Here is a 21679-nt window from a genome sequence, read left to right on the forward strand (position 1 = left end):
TCGCTGTGCAAAAATCGCGATAGGGACAGAGAGAGAAAAGATACCTAGAGGAATGTAATGATGTTGACGTTTTATATTTTGAAATAAGCAAACCAGGGGGCCGACACTTCTCATGACAAAACACACAGACCTGTTACGGGGTCGCTGTTTTTTTTTGGGGCCGTGTAGCAGACCTCAATTGAGTTCTAGTAAGGCTTAATACAAAGAGTCATTACACGAGTAAAGTGGCAGCAAGGGAGGTTGCATAGTTCGTGATATCCAGTCCCAAGCTCCATGCTCAATCCCCAACAACTAAGCCTAGCACTGAAATTGCCCTTCAATTTAGGATCCAATTGTCCAAGCCAATCCACGTAGCAGCTCAGTGTGTGTTCCTCCTTCTCATTTTCCCGAGGCTGGAGAATCCTCGCCTCTCCTTGATGTGTATCCGAGCATCGCTTTCAAGAAACAGGCGTGGTATCCGAGGAGGCCGGGGCAGCTTTAGACTGATCCCTTACCTGTCCAGCTTGTAGCAAAGTGTCAATAGAGATTACTTGCATTGTGACATGTGTGAAACACCTTTAACTGTAATGAGCTTTTCCAGTAGAATGCGCCCAGCAGACCTCGCTTTTTGAAGCCTTTAAATTGCCATTATTTCCATGGTTACAGCAGGTCATGCTCCAGCTATTTGAAATCAGCCTGGTGCAAGACTTTCTAAAGGCTTCTCTGCGCTGCCCAGCGGATTACTTTAAAGAGGCAATTGCCATGTAAATACCAGGGTGGTGCGAATGATAATCATAGTCAGAAATGCCTCTCCACAGCAGATTTGATTTGACTTTGATGAGTGTAATCAGTAGACCATCAGGTAAAGGACCGATGGCACAGTGTTCCTGAGATAATGGGGGAGGCATTTACACTTGAAATTAGTAAAGAAACAACAGAGCTTGAAAAGGACAAATCGGAGCTAACCTTTTGTTTCTCTGCTTTCTCCGCCATCTCCTCCCTCCGCTTGGCTCAAGGGGAAGAGGAACAAGCCAGGAGTGGAAACAGCCGACACTCCGGACTCGGCACGTGGGCGAGGGGAGAAAAAAGCCATCAAGTAAGCGCCTGGTAACTGGTTGGGGTAGAATAATTCTGGTGATAATGAACTCTTATTTGGTTCTGCTTTGAGCGCCGTGTCGTACGTCGCACAAACAAGGCAGAAAATAAGGCCTGGTGCTTTAATTGAGAGCAGAATATCTGCGAGAGCATGTTTGGGTAGAGTGTAAATGAAAGGTTAGTGATTTGATCAGTGTAGATTAAATCTGCATTATCTTACCTGTGAAGCTAATGGCTGGATGAGTCTGCTCCTGCACTTATCTTATGGGTCGTAAGATAGGTGTCACTTAAGTGCAGGCTTTTGCCGCGCCTCTGCATTGCTTAATGGCTGCAGGTTTAAGTAAACGAAGGGGGGGGGGCTGTGAGCGTTCTTGAAGATAAATGTTTGGGAGGAATTTGATTTAACATTTCTTACAGGTCTCAGTCTAAGATTACAGTATTTTCGGTTCTCGGTGAAGCAGGACTGTAGGTCAGCGCCAGGAAATGTCAGCTTTGTAATGCTAAGTACAACACTTTATTCCACAAAGTGCATATATTGACCTGCTCATCACCACTTCTCTTTTATAACCTGCTGCTCCTGTCTCAGCTATTTTTGAATGTTTCGTTTTTGCTTTTCTGGTTCTAAGCACTAAAGAAGGAAAATGTGAATGTATTCTAACTTGAGCCCCTCGGCCTCTTAATTTTAGTTTTTTTTTTTTCTCACTGGCTCCAGCAGCATTGGTGTGCTCACTCGGCCATTTCAGCTTCAAACTTCTTCTCCTTGTACACTGCCTTTCTCTCCTGCTCTGTCCCTTTTGCTACAGCTCTGACCACTGCTGTGTGGCTGGTATGACATCATTGGTTCTGCTCACCTTTTCCTCCTCGACTTTGATTGTTTGCGGTTTATCTCTCTGCCTTGTGTCCCATGCGTTCATGCGTTGTCACCGCTCACGCCGAGGATGGTGCGCAGACTTCTTGATGTTTACTCAATTGTGTTTCATCAGTAGTAGATGAACAGAAATGAATCACACGCTGTATGTATTCATCAGGTTCTGACCTATTCTTTCCTTGCTTATCCTTCTCTTTCTCTTTGTCTCTGCTACAGCACATTGCTTTACGAAAAGCTTTTGTGAATGCCTTTTTCTCCCAAGCTGCCCCCTTTTTTTAATTTTCAAATCAAACAACTATGGTGATTTGTCAACGTCAGGTGGAATATTTGACATTAATCTGGGCCTGTTTTGTTTCAAAAGGCTCTTCCTCAAACCAAGGCATCAGAGCAGGAGCGCCTCTTGCCAATGGTTGGTTGGTGCCGAAGGCTGTCCATGGTTCTATTGCTCTGACCTGTCTCTCTCTTTGGCCACAGTGATCTAGACAGAGACTTTTGGAATAACAATGACAGCAGCACAGTGCAGCAGAGGTGGAGCTCCTATCCGCCCAAGGAGTTCGTACTAAACATTTCTCCCTATGCCCCATATGGAGATCCTCGCCTCACACTCAAGTGAGTCTTGGTCCAAGGTTGGTAAGAGACTTCCTCCTGAGCAGGGCTGTAGCGAGGCAGGGGCGGTGCCGCTTCGCTCTGTCCCTCTCCTTTTCCTTCCTCGCATCCGTCTCCTCCACTCCTTTCCCCTTTACTCACAACATCCTCTTTTGTGGTTGTGCTGTCGTCACCACCAGCCCCTCATCGAATGGAAGCATTAGATGTGAATATTATAGAGCCAGGCAATCTATCACATCCACTTATTTTCATAATCTGGACTATTTTTGATTTCCTACAACATTCAGCCAAAGGCCCTGTGGAAAAAGCCCATTTTATAAATGTCACAGTGTTGCAATGTTCACAAAGTGCACATTTATACACTTATTACTTTTGTATAATGCGATTGCCATCCGCAATAGTAATAACAACACCAATAATAATAACACATCCAAAGTTGGAATGCCGTGGGGCACAAGTCTAATGTTTAGTCATAATCTGCTCGGGAAAATGTGAGTGCAGGAAATGCCATACGAGCATGTTACAGCTTCCATTCGACTATTACCGCAGCGTCAAAACAAAACAGCACAGCGCCGCGTCGCCCTCGGGTCATTTTCTGCCGCTACTTCTCACATCCCGTCACCTTCTAATGAACACAGAGGCGCATGTTCAGATGCCCCCAAACTCCCTACAGCCCTGCCGGTCCCACTAACCCCTGACCTCTAACCTTTCACATCTTTCCCATGGGGGGTGTAACCATGGAGACGGACAACCCTCATAACGTTCCACTCAAAAAGACATGTGTATGATTTAACCCGCGTTATCTGTAATCTGTGTATGTCCCTGCCCTTCTGCCTGAGTGAACTGAGATGGTTGATGTTGTGGAGGGTTGACCGTTGAACCAGGTGTGGTACCAGTGTTCACCTGTGGTCCAAATTCATCTGCAGCTTCCCTGTGATCCCCATCGATCTGATATCCGATTGTGGCACAACTGTGTCTACTGCCTGGCATGTGGGGAAATAGGGCGACGGTGAAAACAGCTTTTTTTACTTGATGCAATAAAAGCCATTTTTTCATTCAGTAGGCATTTACGTCCATTATAGCAGTAGCAAGGTCACACCCATCTCGGAACGGTCTCTGAGCGTAGACATCCTGCTACAAGGCATCCGTCTGATAGCTGGTCATCTTTAATAGACCTGGCTGTTGAGGACTCTGTGTGTCAGATGGCCTGCAGAAAGGAGGCAGCTACGTGCTCATGAAGGCGGTGGATGTATGGATCGCTGTCTGAAGATGATGGCTGCTGATCTCAGGAAACCAGCTTTAGATCCCGGTGTTCCTGTTTGAGGGCAATTTTAAACCCTCGAGGATGTCATTTATTATAAGCTGTTTTTCAGCAGGTGTTGTCTTTCCAGCAGTAGAAAATAAATGAACTTTTCACTGGAGTATTTGGCAAAATGAGCGCTTTTTTTTTTTTTTTATTGGAGGCGCTCCAGTAAAAATTCTGACATTCGCTCAGAATGAGAAAACATCAAATATATATTTTAACTAGGGGGGACTCGGGGCAGCCTCGTGACTTAGAACAATACCGTGCTGCTAAAGCCAAATGACAGCTGGGAATTATCTCCAGTTTGAGATTCTCTCGAGATCAGCAGCTTTCAATCTCTTTAATGACACTGGGCCTCATTTAGCAGACCTTACCTTACCAGCACAATTTATTGGATCCAAAGTTCAATATGATCATTTGTCAATATTAAACTCGTTATATATCGGATGTCAGCAACGGGCATGAGACAATCTCAACGTTGTGGTGAATTGACATAGCGTTTTTTTTAAATGTATTTTTGCATATTATACCTAGTCAGATCAATCTGACTGCTTCCATATTTCTTTTCTAAATCACTTTTACTGTCAGTGAAGTTCATTCGCTAACGTGATTTATATCTAATCGCCCTATTCCTGTAAATGCTTAGTGATTTATCTTGGCGTTATTTATGTGTCCCTACCTTTAAATAAATAGCAAATAGGTTCACCTTGTGCTTTATGAATGAGGCCCACGTCCCTTGTGTTGACCGTTGCTTCAGCTGCCGTTCCATGCCGTTGTCGTGATTGATGACTTATCCACATGTCAGGTCAGTTGGTCAGAATTTAATGTGAAAGGTGACCTTCAAATAGACGTGATGCAAGTGTAGCAACCCCCCCCCCCTCCCAACCCCGTTGTTACACACCAGGCGACAGCGTCTTCCGTGCCTCATATTTTGAGTCTCCTGGAGCAGAAGCACCATGCATATTAATGAAATGCAGTCATGTCACCAGAGGGCACTACTGTGCTTTATTTTTGATCATCACTACCTTCAGAGTAGACGTGACATTTTAAACATCAAACCAGCATTGAGTGGAAATCTGACAAGTTCTCTTAAAGCATGAACACTGATTCATTTCCGTACATTTTGAAAGGTTGATATGATTAGATTGCTCCTATCATCTTTTCTACCGTGTTTAGGTTTACTACTTCCTGTCTTGTGTTATTAATGCTAAGTGGGGATCAGATGACAGAAACATCACACAATAAGTTCTAAAAAGGAGTGTAATTGGTGTTACTTGACAAATGCACTTGTATTTAACAGAATATCCCCTTGACTGACTTCCCAAATGGGATGATTATTTGCTCATTTGAGTTCTAGCCGCCTCCAGTTGCTCCAAGTTGCGACTATCGAATTGCCTTGAATAGTAGTACCACATCTCAGCCCCCCCCCCCCCCCAAATGCTTAATTGAATGAGAGAATAAGGCTTAAATAAACCAGCGTCCACATGCTGCTAGTGAATGCTGGCAGCGGTAGAACCCGTCCTACAGGCCCAAAGGAGGGATTCTTGCTGGTTTTTCCGTCCTCCACAGGCTCCTTGTAAATTCTCCTCTTCCTCCCTCCTTCTCCTCTCCTCTCCTCCATCCCTCTCTTTTGCCACACTGGACTCCACACCGACCTTTTCCTCCTCCTGAAAAACTAGACCTGCCCCCCTCACACACTCTACTGATCTGTCTCCCCTCCTCAGCCATGTGGTTACTCAATCTATTTTACTGTGTGTGTATGTGCAGTTTTGTCGGCCTTTCTCACGCTCTTTGGTCTTTTTCTCCTCTGCCTGTCGTTGTTCTCTCTCTCTACAACCTTCTGTCGGCTGTGGGACCTCGGCACCCTTTCTCTCCCTCTCTCTCAGCGGGGCAGTGTCAGGGGGTCAGAAGGGGGCAGCAACTGGGCACGGGGATGATGGGGGGGGTCCTTACCGCAGTGACAGCGTGAAGAGCGTGGTGACAGAGGGCGTGAAGGCCGGGAGGTGGCAGACCGTCCAGGGCCACATGCAGTCCGGAGGATTGAGACCCAGCGAGTGAGTCCAGAACCGGGTGGAGAAAAAAAAGAAAAGCATTTCACTGTGTAGATGAATTGACAGAATTTAAAAATGCAAATGTTTGTCTCACAAGTCGTCACCTCCAGCAGCAGCAGCAGCAGCAGCAGCCGTGGTCATATGAATGAATGGGTTCTAGGACGCAAGGAGGGAAAGGTCAGGTTCAGCTGGGAGGAAAGTGCAGGTCCGGTGTGGAGGAGAGCGTGTTGGCAGAGATCAAAGTGCGAGAACTCTCGTCAGAACCAGAAGACAAACAGAAGCTGCATCGTCGTGACTCAAAGCTTCCGCTGACCCAGTCGGCTGCACAATAAAGGGCAAGGCAGTCCATCTGCAGGAGGGTTTGATTTATTCACGTGAGCGGCTGCACTGCCTCCAAGTGTGCTTTTCAAAAATGCCACACAGAATTAGTCTAATTTTCCCACCCTGACTGAGATAATGCCTCACACCTTCCCAACCCGCCCTTTTAAATTCAGATCTAGGCTGGAATGAGAACTAATGTTGGCCGCTGACTGCATCCACCAGGCTTGACGTACGACACGAGTTAAGGTCTATATTCAGCAGCTTGGAAATGAGGCAGTTCATTTTCAGTTCCCCATGATTCTTTTGCACCTTCCTTCGGCACCTCATGCCTGTGATGCTTCCTCCACAACACATTTACGCTCGTCACTACCTCGCTCCTCATTCCCTCCTCTCCTCTTCTCATCTTTCTTTTTGCCCCCTGTCTATAATTGGATTCTATTTTCAGGCTGCTATAAGTGTCTCTTGTGTTTGTGTCTCGCACCCCATTTTTTTTGTCTCTCCTCTTACTGTTCCCATCGCACTCCCCATCTTTCTGTTACTGTTTAAAGCGATTCCTTTTATTCTTCTGTTTCTGATGTTTTGCCTACATACTATTTCATTTATTGCTAACCCATTACCATTATCCTTTTTATCCCTTTATTGTGACAGACTTATGATGGACACAAAAAGCCTCGTGAGGAATTATTTCAGGTGAAGTAGTGCAGAGTGAAACTACACGGATGTGAATAGCTTTCTCATGACCTAATTCTTACACAGTGATCTGAGAGAGAGGAGAAGATATATTTGGCGAGGAAAATCAAAATCAAAAGAATGATACAGGATACTGGCAAGAATTAAAAAAAGGTAAGTGTTGACAATAAAAACACACAGGCTGAATAAACCTTTATGAAGGGGAGGAGTGGAAAGCGAGAGGCTGACGGAGGGAGGGAGTCGTACTGTAGGACTTGGTTGGCTGTTGGGATGTCTCTGGAGGCCCAGCATGTATTAAAAAGACGAAAAAGACTCAGGAAGAGAGGCTATCAGAGATGGAAACATTTGACTGACGAGTAGAGGACATGGGGATCCCTCAGCAGACCAAAAAACCCTCGCCGAGAGGGCCTGGCGCCTGCAACACTGCGAGCCACGCCGCACGCCGCAGTCACGTGGCACAGAGCCGCGCCGGGCCCGTGCGTACGGTGCACATCCGACCGCTGCCGAAGCGCAACGCACCGGCCCGCAAACCGCACGCCGCAGGCGTGCAGACCCGCAGGGGGCCCGCGCAGACGCACAGGGCGAGCTCGCCGTCGGCACGCTGCTGCGCCCACGGCGACCACTCGGGCTGCACCGTCTACTGCTATTTCTGCTACTGCTGTTACTGCTGCTGCCTCACGTTGCTCTCTCTCTCTCTCCTCCTCCTCCTGTCTCCACCTCCCAACGCTCCTCCCTCCGGCTCATCGACTGACACTCTTCCCCCCTCCCCCTCTCCATCATCAACTTCCTGTTTGGATGAACTTCCCTGTACCTGTCCTGGCGTCAACCTGACTTCCTCCACCGTGTCTCCCCACTGCCCCGTGCCACCTTGTCTCATTCATGGTGATTCCTTCCCACTCTTCGACGTCTCATCTCCTGACCTCGCCGCTCCCGACCAACGCATCCCGTGTTGCCCCGGCACCTCTCCTACATCAACCTCCCCTTCTCACTCCTCCGTGCCCTCTGACTCCATCCACCCTCCCCATCGCCCTGTCCTATGCCGGCCGTGGCCTTCTTCGCGCTCTCTTTCCTCGCTGCTCCTCTGCCCTCCCAGCTTTGGGGATCCAGTCCTTTCGTACACGTCCACTCTGGAGCACATCCCCACCCGGCCTCGGACGCTGCTGCGCCAGCAGAGTCTTCAGCAGCCTCTCATCCACCCACCAGTCCCTGTTCTCGTCCATCCCCCCACCACATCCCAAAGTTTGGGACAGTTACACACTGTCCCCGGACAGCCCGGGGGAGGCGGGGGTGCTGGGAGAGGAGAGGGAGGTGGCGGCGGCGGTGAGGGTGGCCTTGCAGGTACGAGAGGCGGCCCCAGGGGTGTGCGGGGCACCCCGTCGGGAGCAGGGGCCGCCCGCCACAGGGGAGGAGGTGGAGCAGGGCGCTCTCGTGCCAATCCCGGCAGCTGGGATTACACGATGGACCAGATGCGAAGTCGTGGCCTGGACGTCAAGTCCTTCCTGTGAGTTTCTTCAACCCTTCCTTCATGTCTCTGTGGAGCCTTTGTAGTGTCTCCTGTTTAGACTCATCTATGTATCAGCACACCACTGCACTAAGGTTTACTTTAAGGTAATGGTTCATGACTCAAATCATTACAGTTGTGATTATTATCAACAATGTATCTACTTTTGAGTACTAACTGATCTGCTTTTACCTTTTACCTTTGTGTTCCGTGCCTCCTCGGCTGTCTATTTTCAGTTTGCATCTGATATCCAGGGAAGGATATTACTTCTGTCTTTTATAGTCTGTGTAACACTGTGTGATTGTGTGCATACATGCATCAATCTGTGTTGTGTGGGTGTGTTTTTGTCGTCCCTGACTATACATGATTGTGTGACTGGAGCATGTACAGGATTTGCATTGCGTTTTAAAAGTACCAAAAAGTTTTAAAATCTATTAACAAATTGAAATTGAAAATGAAAGTATATCATGCAGTTGGGACATATCGTGAGCTATTTTCAGTCCCATCGTGTGAAGAGCTCGCTCAATGTTTACACTCCGCTCTGCTAAACAGCAACATCTGTTTGGACAGCATTCAGCCTGTCTGCTGCAATTGTTTCTGCAGGACAGAGCTGGTGCTAGTTCATGATATTTATGAGATGGTGTCATGAAAAAAAAAGCATTTTATATTTACGCCATCCTTCTCAATTACATGATGTTATTTCTCAGCCGTCTTTTGAAATGACAGTTAAATATCCATCGGTCTCTTCATATTTCATGAGTACTTGCAAGTGAAATGGCCCCTCCGCTCCTGGTACCGCCGTATTGTTTATGCTAATGGTGGTTGTGCAGTTAGCCTGCTGACATGTGTGTCAGAGTGTGAACATCGCACCACCCTCGTGTCACTGTGCATCAGTGAAAGAACAGGGGTTAAGCAGCTGTTTGTAGGTTTGTGTTAACCCCCAAGCATTGATCTTATGTCACCAGCACCACTTCTGCAACATATTGTTACTTCAGGCCAGAAGTGGAGGGAGGGCAGATGAGGGAGAGGTGAGGTGGGCTGTGGGGTTTGAAAGTGTATTGGAGGACACTGGCGAGCTAAAAAGGCACTTAGTGTCCCTGTGCACGAATCCCTTTTACAGTAGTTTCGCACCACTTGTTTCTTTTTTATTGGTGTAAAAGCTTCTCTGGGCCTTTTGCGAATGACACAGCTGAGATAATGTCGGCTGCACCAGCATCGGCAATGCAGCAAATGAGCCATAACCAAGGTCATTGGGAATATCGCCCATAATACTCAATTAAACTAGTCAACTCATCATTGTAAATGTGATATTCGGGTCATATTTTGTGATGTATTCCCCTATTTGCAACAGCAACACCTCATATGTCTGATGACAGAGCGGTCTAGTAATAGAAATGACCCAGTGTTCAGGCCAGTTCATTTCATTCTTGGCCAGACCCCCAATCTGGTGAATCATTGCTCAAGGACTGCGTTGATGTGGTTGACACAGATATCTAGTCTCTGACTAAATAGATAGCTTGTGTAAATGGTGGCTTTAAATCAATAACGTCTGCTCCCTCTCTCGCTTTCAAAGGTTAGTTCATTTGTGTAATTTTTTTACTAATATTCTTGAAATGCTTGAACTTGAAGGGCAATGGCAACATAGGTATTCAGTGACTATTAAACAATAAACCCTACTTACAGTAACAATACAAGCACCATGCGATTGGATATATTATTTAGTGTTTTGATCAGGATTATATGGGTTGCGCCGCAGGTAACTGGGCCTAATTGAAGCTTTGTAGTTGTGTTACCAACTGTATGTAACTTTAATTAAAAAAAATGTGTATTAACCAAATGTATCATTTAGTTGGTATCAAGTACATTTTCTCTTTTTTAAATCCCATAAGAACAGCTTTTTATTTATTTGTGGCAGATAAATGCATTTTTGTGTCACCCGATTGGCCTTTATAGACAACAACGATCAAACTACTTGGAGGCACTTTGGCCTTACACTGGCCAGGTTATATGGAACCATAAGTTTAGGAAATAATGTAATAAAACCAATTGTGAAAAACTACAAAGCAATTGAATAGCCAGTGTAAACAATATGCTTAAAGTAGTGGATAAAGGTCATTAGCTAAAAGCAATGGATTAAGGGTTAGGTAGTTAATGATAATATTAAGGGATACATGACATTGACATAGGTAGCTATAAGACCTAAGGTTCAGATTGCAGACAGACGGTAACGGATAAACGTTGGAGATGGATGAGATGGATCCCTTTTTAAAGGAAACACGGAGTCAGTGAAGGGGTCCTGAAGTTAAGCTGAAATGATTGTGTGTGTTTCTTTTTGCTGTGCTACACAAAGCCTGGGAATCACTGTTCCAGGCGGATCACAGGGAAATGATTAAACAAGGCCGGAAGAAAAGCTTTTGACAGCCTGTAAGAAAGATGAAATAGTGATATTTTTCCACACCGCACCGTATTTTTGTAGCAGAGCTATTGTAAGGCAGTCAGAGGCTCAAGCTATAGAAAAGTGGTTATGGGTGACAGGAAGTAGGAAGGAGGAGGAGAATTAAGAGGCGAGGATGGCGAAGAGGGGATGAGGGGAAAGAGGATTCGAAGAGCCAGGGTGGCATAATAGAGAAGATGAAATGAGAAGAGAGCAACACGGCGAGTGAGAGAGCAGTGACCCAGAAAACGGTGACATACACCGAGCGACACTGTGTCACTCAAATAGAAACAATTAGTCCAGATCTTCTTAATGAGGCTTGATTAAATCTTAACTCTTGAGAAAGACGACATTCATGTTCGATGGGAAAGGTGAGTCTGGAGGGAAAGCGAAAGGCAGGTTAAATAACTAAATAAATCAATCAATGTGTGTGTGTGTGTGTGTGTGCGCGCATACACTTCGTACATACCCTTTTACACGCGTGGAAGCGGATGTGCAAGTTGCTGAATATCACATTCATTAACAATCATTAACTAATCACCTTCAGCTCCCTTCGTTTATTTGTTGCCTGCACATGTGATCACAGCCTGCAACTGTTGTTGTCAGCACCACTTCATTAAAGTCATTACCTTATTATTCGTTTGGCCTTTCGGTTTGAGGTTTCCTTTGAATATCCTTCCCTGGACAAAGTGCTTACTGCCGGGATGAAGCATTTCTTCACTTAGTGACCATTTCTTCTGAGACTGCTTCCTCGTGTTTAATGACTCAAATGATCTTGTTGTCCCGCCGCCTCTCTGGTTTCTGTACTTGCTGTTACTTAAAAGGACCTTTCTTCTCTTCTCTCCCCCTGCACCACGCCTTCTTTACGTCCGATTTCCCTCCCCTTTTGCATCCATTCTCTTTTCTGGCCTCCCGTTCTTCCGCTGTTTCTATCTCTCTTATGGTATTTATTTTATGGCGGGCCAGTGAGGGGAAGCTGGTGGTCCTGGCTCTGGCCATTGGTGTGGCCGAGCAAGATGACTTTGCCAATATCCCTGACCTGCAGGAAACAGCGCAGGCATCACCACCAGCCAATCAGGAGCCGCCTCCTGAGAAGAGGTACCAGTTAACGTACGAGAGTGCTCTTTGTGTGTTACTTAATGGTGGGTCGCAAATGAAAGCATGCTGCAGGTTTATGATACCAAAGATCAAATAGATCTAGTGTTCTAGGCAGAGGAGAGTAGTTTTGTTTTTTGGAGTGTTTTCGGTGAGTCACCACACTTACGTGCATTGTGCCACAGACCTGCACCTGAAAAAGCCCAAGAGCTCAACACTCGGTTGCAGAAATAAAAGCGAGGGCTGACTATGAAACCAAATGTAGAAAAACTGCCTGAAATGCTGAGACGAGAAAAGCAATCTGGATGTTAGCTGCAAAGCAGCAATGAGCTCATAAATCACAGCAGTGAGTCTCTCACTGGTGCTCAAGTCCTTTTTTTCTTCTTTTAGAAGTCAAATCTCAGCGATTCACATAAAACCAATGTTTTCTCATGCCAATGGTCTTGCATTCCAGACCATCGTAATCATCTCCCCCATCGCAATGACATTCTCCTCCAGCACTTCATCTCCATTCGTTTGTCTTCCCACTCTTCCCTCACAAAGACCCCCCCCCCCTCTGGTAATTGTTGTATTTCCTTTGTATTTCCATGCTTTTTTAAAATCCTTTCTACACCTGTTTTTTCCTTTTTCCCTCCTGCTCATTAGCTCCCTTCAATCACCCTCTGCTGCTCTGAGAGTCCCGTCTCTGTAGCTCCACCGAGGGCCCGGAGAGCCTCCTCATTATTCCACAACATGTTCGTCACTTACGTAAACACGCTGCTATAAATAAACCGTTTCCTTGCCAGCTACCTTACACACAAGAAGCCAAAATATGTCCACTCATCTTTAAGGGTGCACCACTCTCACTAGCATCTCACTACCTCCAAAAATAATTAGTTTAGCATCTGTTCAGGAATTGGTCCAGTTTTTTCGGCGACAGTTTAAGCCTGACAAATTAGTACGGTGGCCGCGTCGTGTGAATCAAACCTGCCGAAAACACAATTGTGTTATTCTCCTTTTAGCCGTGGATGGTAGGTTTGATCATTTGCAGCAGCGTGTGCAACGCCTCAGAGTCGGAGTGAAATCCTGCGTTTTGGTCCAGCCCGAGGCGGAGGGCGAAACACTCGATTTCCACAGCGGTCTAATTACGTCGTTGTAACCTCACTTTGATCCTGTGACAAATGGGAGACAATTTGAAGATACATAATATGACACACACCTTAAAAAAAGATGACAGGGGAGGGTGAACAATTTCGATTTACTCGTCACACCAATTATTCCTCATTCACAATTGTTTCATCAATTTGACAACTAGGGCTCTGTTATAATACAGATGGTAACTGTTGTGCTATCTAGACTGCACAGCTGCAATACGGAGCTGCACATGTGGACCGTGCAACTGGAGACATCTGTAGGATCTCCTGCGTCTGTAGCGATTGTTCTCCCGGAACTAATGAGCACCTTCATTTAACATAAAAGGTTAGTCTTTGACGCTGTACTACATCAACAACAACCGAGAGAAATTCGGCCCTGGGTTGTATCTGCTTCATTTTAGTCTCTCACCCCGAAGCGTCGCGTGGCCTTTTCCTTGCAAACACTGCGCGCACTATGGAGACGCAAACAAGCACGAGTCACAATGCGGCCACGGTGACAATGCCTCTTTTGTGGTTAGCGTAAACGTCTCCATTGTTCAGGATCTAGTGTGAAAGCCCTAGATATATACGAAGGGAGGAGAACTTCCTATGTGATGTTCTTTGCACATTAAATCCGGCAATCTCTTGAGATTTGTGCGTTCAGCCGGGGACCGGGTTGTGGAATCCACTAATGGACGAAATAGCGAGCAGGAACCGCGGGCCGTGGCCACGCCACTCGCCACGATTTAACGGGGATTGACTGCCTTGTGGTGTTTTCTAGATTAACCTGAGGTTCATTTCATTTTGTTCAGTCCAAACAGAATCACTGGCAGCTTACAGTCTGCGAACAGTGGAGAACTAGGAAGTAAAAAGATTTGAATGTTATGAAAGCTCCAAATGTCTCGGCCCTTTGTCGAGCTCCTGTGTGGCCCTCTCCGGAGCTGTAAACTAATTCCACTTGAGACACCCATTGTTTTGTTGTTTCATGATTGATTAGAAATTCAAATGTATAACAAATGATTTAGCCACCCTTTAATTGGATTCTAAATTTAGAGGCTTGAATGTTAAAAGCCTACGGTATATGCTGGAAATGCAAGGTGTAAGCTTGCTGGGAGTGTGTCGTTCCCCGTGGTGTTAGTGCTGACTTCACTGATGTCTGACCACGATTTAATCAATCATGCTGGTGGCATATCGCTCATTTTAAACGGGGCTCACAAAGCGGCGCTTCCATTCGTTTTCCCAGCCCTTGTATCACCAGGTGTGTGCATTCCCATCAAACATCAAATGTGCTCATCTCTCACCGCAATACTTGCATCACTCCATTCATCTAAATAGATCATCTGACCTAATTATGTCAGTCAAACATGAAACCTCTGAAGTTACTGTGAATAGTTTATGTGGCTCTCCAACGTCATCATTATCAATGCAACATAAAAGGGAAATGTCTCCACTGAATATCAAAGGGCTGCTCTGCACAAGCGATATAAGGTGCCCCACATTGGTGGAACAACAACCGCGGCTGGAAATATTTAACAGCTTTCGTTAATACATGTAGACGTTGATTTGACATTACAAAGTATGGATTTGTACATAAAATATAATGCCTAGTTACACGTTTTATTGGATGTTTCCCATTTGTATAGAGGCCTGACCATTAGGTTTTTAACAACTGGAACAAAGTAATTAAAACTATTCCTTGAGCAGCTACAACAGTATAATGCTGCATGAGATATTTCTTCAAAATGATTGCTTCTATAATACCATGGTACTTAATGATGATTTTCATAATATCTATAAAATGAGATGAAGTTTGGAGTTTTCTGACGTTGTATCGTTGCTCAGGTTAAAGATCTGAGTGCTCACTACAGTCAGCTAAATAATCGTATTAATGAAAACACCATGTATGTAAACTACTGAAGCCACAAATGACAAAAGAAGGGCGTTTCCTTTAGTCGTTCAGTCGTTTATTAACGCTTCATTGTTGCGTAGCCAAATTGCGCAATATTCATTATGTACCTGCATTGACCTTGTGTGTGATCGCTGGATAAGTGTTCTGCATAGCTATTTTTTTATTTTTATTGAGTGATGCAGGAGCTGACTGACAGCTTGAACTGCACCAGCAATGTTGCCGGTGACCGAGACTTTAAAAGCAAGGTGACACAGTTTCAGGGGAGCGAGAGAGAGAGAGAGAGAGAGAGAGAGAGAGAGAGGCAGTGAAGGTTGCACGCTGAAAGAGCAGAAGGACTCTTCAAGGATGGTGTGTTGCTCAGATTCTGTTTCCACACATGCTGAGATGTTTGTAGGCATCCGTAGTGTGTGGATCCGCTTAATCAAGGTTTTCAAGCGTCAGTATTGACTAATTGTTCTTTACTAAATAGCTGCTGTTGCGATTCAGCGGACATAGTGTGGGCTGTAGGTTCTTCTCCAGTGTTGCTGTGAAGGGAGCCCACAATGCCTGGAAGCCATACATGTAGATCCCCTTCTGAGCCGCCACTGAATGGCCCAATGAGGATGGAGGTTTAGGACAGGGGAGGCGGGATACATCCTCACGTGACTTTAACATTCAATCCACTTGCCTGAGGTATTTCAATTATTCATCCGTTCACGTTACATAATTTTGTGTCAGTCAGTGTTTTTTTTTTCTTGCTTTAGAATGGATCTTGCAGATATGGATAAATATAGATGCAAAGATGTGCTGCACTCAGGGATGCACTTTTAGCCGCGGTTAAATGCCGAGAGGGGCGATTTAATATTGCTTTTCTACTTCACGGTTAAAGTATATTCCTTACATTGACGTGAAAAGGAGAGGCAAGCGTGGTTAATGGTGGTCATGACCTTTACCCTAATTTAATACAAATGCATGTTTATGTTACGTCATGATTGCATTAGTCTGACTAGGAGGAGTGTAGTCTTTTTTTGTGGTGGAGGATGTGTGTAGGCTAACAAAAGCGCAGGTCGTTCTGAGGTCCCACACATGTACAAGGAACATATTATTACGGTGGTAATTCGGGGCCTTGCTTTTCCAATGCTTGCAGATAATACAATCTGTTTGTACATAAACATGTAAATCGATTAAGCCATGCTCTGCTAGTCTGCTCCTCCTGTGACAGGGGCTTTACGGGGCCTGGCTAATCAGCCAAGGCTCCGAGGGGCTCTGCGTCCCTGAGGCTTCGGCTCCCTGTGGCCACCGCGCTCATCTAAACAACACGGGGGGAATGTTCAGATGCATTCAGTCACGTGCGAATAGTGGGGGGTTGGTAGAGAGCACCGAGGCAAAAGAAAAGAAGTCACTAAGAGTCGGTTAGTGCAGTCGCACATCCATCCATCCATCCTACGACGGTGAGGGGAATATTTTTACAGGGTTTAAATCCATCTTCCCGATGAGAGAGTACTTTATTGCACTGTGCACATCCACGCGTTACGCAAGGCTGAAGGCAGCAGGTATTCATGCTGGTACAGATGCTAATCTCATCCATACAGATCAGATAGAGGGATGGCTATTTGAAGCATTAACCTTGGACTTTAGTGTCCTGCCTCAGAACAAAGGGGGGCACACTTGCAGCAGCCTCCAACTCAGAGGCAATCTTTGAATCCAATCAGGATGCAAAACATTTAGCGGACACTTGAGACTTTGAAAAAACATTCATGTTACTGAAATTCCCAAGAATGAGAGGTTAGTTGTTACGCTTGGAGACATCATGAATGCTTAATTGCAGACAGTATTGGGACGCCATGACGGGAGGTGGAGCAAAACATTTACAGATGGAGCACACATCAGGTAATCGTGCGTAGACATACCAGTTAAAAGGGCAATCGCCAGCCACTAGAGTTAAGGAGTAGCACATTTAAAACACAGCCTCTAATAAAAGGAAAATACCTGCTGAAGCAGATCAACTTTTAGCACCCGCTGAATTGTCTCGGGGTTTTAAATTTCCATTTTAAAGAAGCGAAGACACGGGAGGCCAGAAGGTGTCGCTTCTTCCTAAATGGGGATTTCAGGAAATGATGCTATTTTTGACTCATTTACAGCTCAAACATGCAGGAAGTAATTAGGTAACAGTGAACACATCCATATTTATATATGGCAGCAGAATCTTCGGTTGCAGGCTGACAAGCGAAGCAGCAGGAATGACTCCACAGTGGATGTTCATGTGTTTCGTGAGGATGGCGAGTTACGTAAGCAGCGCCATGCTTCACTGCTGTGGTTTTGACTGTGCATGATCCTGGAAAGCGTGCGTTGGCCTCTGAACAGCGATAGATCTTTGTGGGCAACTGTGAAATTGAGCACATGGGCTTTGAAAAATACATCACTCCATGGTCTCAGGCGAGCCGTGTTTGTTTGACTGTGACATGTTTGCAGATGGGTGGGGGGGAAAAAAAGGGTTGGGCTTTCTTTCTCGCGTCTCTCTCCAGCCTAGAAGTGGAGTCTTTTTGCCTCCTCCCCCTCTCTTCGAGCTGCTGGCCCTCGGTCAGGTAACAAAACAGGATAGTATCACAGGAGGGTGAAACCCAAAGTTGCCCCGCCTGCCTCCATATGTCTGCTCATGTGTTTGTCTGCGAGGTTCTCACCCGTACCTGTCATATATCCTATACCTAATCTTCTATGTCCTCCCTGTGTTTGCCTGTTTGCTGCACCCCTTCAAACACACCCCTCGCCTCCGTCCACTCCCAACTACCTATTGTCACGCACATCCCAAACCCCTCAAATGTATGGTCTCTGTTTCTAGAGCCGTTGCTATGCCAACAGCCCAATTTCTATGCCTTAGCTGTGGGAGAATCTGATATAAACTCGAATCCACTCTGCCTCCCACTGGATACTGTAGACAACTGCAGGCTCTAAAGCGTCAATTTCCATTATCATCCCCGAGGAGGAGGAGGCAGAATAAGCATTGGCGCCAAGATGTAGCAGTTGTAATTTTACCATCTGCCACTATTAATTTTGCTTTTTTAGAAATTAAATAAACTGAAAACAATCGTCATCCAATTGATGACATACTGTTTGCTCCGGAGGAAGTAAATTATTCTGCAGCAAATCCGCTGAGGAGGTCCAGCTCAGGCGCTGTAGAGCAGGGCTGGTAGAAAGGCCATTCCCCTGGATGCACCAGCTCTTACCTGAGAATGCACTGAAGCCCCCTGAATGAAGCATGAAAGAGAATGAATAATGGAAGACGTTCACTCCCCCATCGATAGTTGCAGGGTGGAGGAGGAGGGAGGTGCCTTGCTTTACTTCAAACCCACAGACTCTCTTTGTGATTTAGTGCTCTTTTGAGCCTTGGATCTCGGTTTAGCTTCTTACCGGCCTTTTGCTCGCCTTTTCAAACTCGTTGCCTGCAGTTTTGAGATTTCCGCAAAAGATAAAATAGTCTCGTGAAAATGCAATTACCTCCCTTGGCAACTAATAAGACTAACGCTAACTGATGAATATCCCATTTCCTTCTCGCAATGGTTAACATCCCTCCTCCCCCCCCACCGTCTCGCTCTGGTTCCTTTGCTGGCTGAAGTGATTGTCCGTTGTGCTCGTCCTGTTTGCTTGCCTTTTCTATTTGTCCGAATATATCCCCCCCCCCCCCCCCCCCCCCGGTTCTGTCCTTGTCTTCAGCAAAAATGTACACATTATTACATTCAACATCAATTCTCATTCCAATTTACAGTTTAGAAAGCCCCAACAAAAACAAAGTACATTCTTTTAGTGATTGCTGGCCGGACAGACAGACTTTCTGTGGGCTCCTTGTCTCCTGCCCGTCCGAGGCATTGCCCTCACTCCCTGAGTGACAACTACTTGCATATGTTCTATATGCACATGTAGCCAATGCCAGTTTGTGCTTTGGCCCTTGTGTCACCCCCCCCCGGTCCACTTTTAGAGTGTTGCTTAAAGGTGGAAAATCAGGTTAGTTGTAATTTTTATAATTTAGTTATTACATTATTTCCTCTTTTGTGACACTCTAAATGTGCATTTTCCTTGGTTCTTACTGTTTGTACCTTTTTGTGTTTTCAATGATATTATATTTTGAAATGGTATATCTACGACTTTTCTCTCTTTCATACTGATTCTCATCTATTGTTTGTTTTGAGCTCTCCATGAAGAACAATTGTTCTTTCTCTTCTTTTCCTGGTGATCAATTGTATTTATTGTCTTTTTCTTTTCTACTGTGTTCTCTTTTTCTCCCTTTATCACGTCTGTCTGTGTGTCTCCTGTTGGAGATATTATGTGTGCATCGCTCTTTATTTTTGTCTCATATTCTTTGATATTTATCAGACTGATGAAACTAAGCCTCTCTTATCTTTCCAGGCTTTCCTTCCTTCATTCCCTATCTTTTCTTGCAGCTCTGTTTTTCTCTCTAATGTGCTGGTGTTTGTAATCTTTAGTTTGGTTTTTGTAACCTCACTGGTCATGCTATTAATACTTTCTATCTCTTCAAATACAGAATTTTCAGCTTACTTTTCTATTTCTTACTTTCCTTGTTGAACCTTATTATCTTATCCACAGTCGTTATGATTTCTGTGTGTGTGTCTCTAACTTCCGCATCCTCTTTGACTGCTCATTTCTTTTCTATTTCTCTGTATGTCTGTTGTTGCTGTTGTTGTTGTTGTTTTTCTTCTGTATTTACTGTTTGTTTACTGGCCAACAGTGTTTCAGTGTGCAGCCTCTCCATGCGCCTTGACCGGTCATCTATGGAGTGATGTGTGTCACATTCTATTGGCCAGGACTTCTCTCTCTTTACTATATTTATTTTCATTCATTTCTTTAATCTCATAATAATAATTCACTTTTAATTTGTGTTGTTTTTCTAATTCATTTTCCTTACACTTTGTGATTCTTCTTGTTTTCATGATGTATGAAGATAGAAGTTTTTTCTCCCAGAATGTTTGTCCCACTTTAACGTTCTGTTTTCAACAATCCTCCTGCGAGGGAACTAAACTTAACATCTATTAACATTTGTACCCAAGTACCACCTGTGCCGTGGGAAATCTCTGTTCTCTCTTTTGTCCGTTTATTTATATTTTGTGTCGATGATGCATACTCTTAATAACTGAGAGACTTTAACGCACACAGACACACAAACACGCACACACACTGTTCCACATCCGTCCTGTTAAACGTCTGATCTACATGTTGCTATACATGTCTGTCTATTGTATTTATAGTGACGTCATGTTGCTATACATGTCATTATACATGTGTGTCCTGTTAATGTATGCAGAGTAAATACGATTAATCACGATCTCCTTGGGGATTCTATCAATTTTAAATCTCTGCAAATGTGTTTGTTTCCTTGATGGAGGTAACGTTCTCGTTAGAGATATGGACGTTTGCCACGCCGGACATATGTATACTCATCTCAGATTCCAAGTTTCATCAAACACGACTCACTCCATCAAATGCCCTCAGTTCTAGCGCCTGCCGCTAATCTCTGGAATTCTTGGCATATTTTATTTGGCTTTGCTCATGATAGCTAGATAAAGCAAAATCTACTTTGAAGGGACATCTTTCCAAAGCCAACTTGGACTCGATTGGTCGTTTCAGATAGGCGGTCTTCAAGCGCCAAACAGGTGGAGGTTGGGCTCCCTGTGTGCTCAGACATTCTCTCTCTCTGGAGACGAGTTAGCTCCTCAGCACGTGTCCTCGCCGCTTCCCCCCCCCGGGTCAACCTGTGTTTCTGCTTACAGGGGCAACAAGCCAGCCAACAGTCCCAAGGGCCAACCCCCGGATGCCGATGGCAAATCCTCCGTCACTGACCTGGCCAACTCCCTCACTGGGGACATGGTGATGGTGAGAACTGCTATCCCACCACACACATTATGATAGCATACCTTAAGCGCATTGTTATCTGCTGAGTCCCAAAACGTACAGATCTTATCAAATGGGAGGAAATAACGTTTTGGACTAAATCTGTTTATTGAGGAAAATGCAATTTATTCTCTCATTCTGGGTCATTAATGTCTATTTATTATATTTTAGAGGACAACGGTGCTCTACGGCATGGGGGGATACACTAGATGAGGCTTGAGCTACACATTATTCACTGAAATGTAGGCAGAGTCACAATGGACATGTTTCATTAAAATGAATTAAAGCAAAAGAGGCCAAAATATTTAGGTGTTGTCCTGGATTTTAAAAGACCTCCATCCAAAACCACAACTGTATTATGATTAATAAACTGACCGGGAGACCACGATTCCCTTCTGAAGTCAACCAGCCTTGAGGATGAGATACGAAAAGTGTTGCTGAATCATCTTTCATGCTAGAAGAGGCTTTAAAGCTGCAGGTGGCAATAATATGAGATGAAAAAGCACAGGTCCTGAAGCGGCAATCAAGCAAGAAGAGCCATCCAAGGTGACTCTCACTGTTTCACAAATTATAATATTTCACCCTTGCTCTGCCCGACAGTTCTAAATCCCTTATTGACAAAAGTAAGTGAGTCTTTTCCACTTTGTTTTTTAGCTTCAACCAAATGCTCTGAAATCAACAATTCCAGGTGATGCTCCGAGGAAAGCTTTGCTTGCGAACCAGACCTGGCTGGTCTTATTAATGGGCACATTTGTAAGACATGGCCTTTATGAAGTCCTCAAATTCACCATTCCAAATCAATGGTCCTCTTGTAGAGAGGGAAAACAACAAAGAA

At 45.0% G+C, this 21679-nt stretch overlaps 1 protein-coding gene across 5 annotated transcripts in view; it reads left to right on the forward strand.

Moving 5' to 3' along the window:
• Window positions 1-21679, forward strand: part of syt7a (synaptotagmin VIIa) — a 59495-nt gene that overhangs the window by 29517 nt on the left and 8299 nt on the right. The window contains exons 3-8 of one of the 5 annotated variants that reach the window (XM_037451440.2): window positions 996-1075; window positions 2417-2551; window positions 5738-5905; window positions 8007-8414; window positions 11815-11946; window positions 20724-20826. In XM_037451440.2, coding sequence (XP_037307337.2) covers window positions 996-1075; window positions 2417-2551; window positions 5738-5905; window positions 8007-8414; window positions 11815-11946; window positions 20724-20826 — 1026 coding nt within the window. Of the gene's footprint in view, window positions 1-995; window positions 1076-2416; window positions 2552-5737; window positions 8415-11814; window positions 11947-20723; window positions 20827-21679 lie in introns of those variants that run through there. The other 4 variants (XM_037451442.2, XM_037451441.2, XM_037451437.2 and 1 more) reach the window with 4 other exon arrangements.

The sequence above is a fragment of the Pungitius pungitius genome, chromosome 6 (genome assembly GCF_949316345.1).
Source record: "Pungitius pungitius chromosome 6, fPunPun2.1, whole genome shotgun sequence".
In the NCBI taxonomy this organism is placed as follows: domain Eukaryota; kingdom Metazoa; phylum Chordata; class Actinopteri; order Perciformes; family Gasterosteidae; genus Pungitius; species Pungitius pungitius.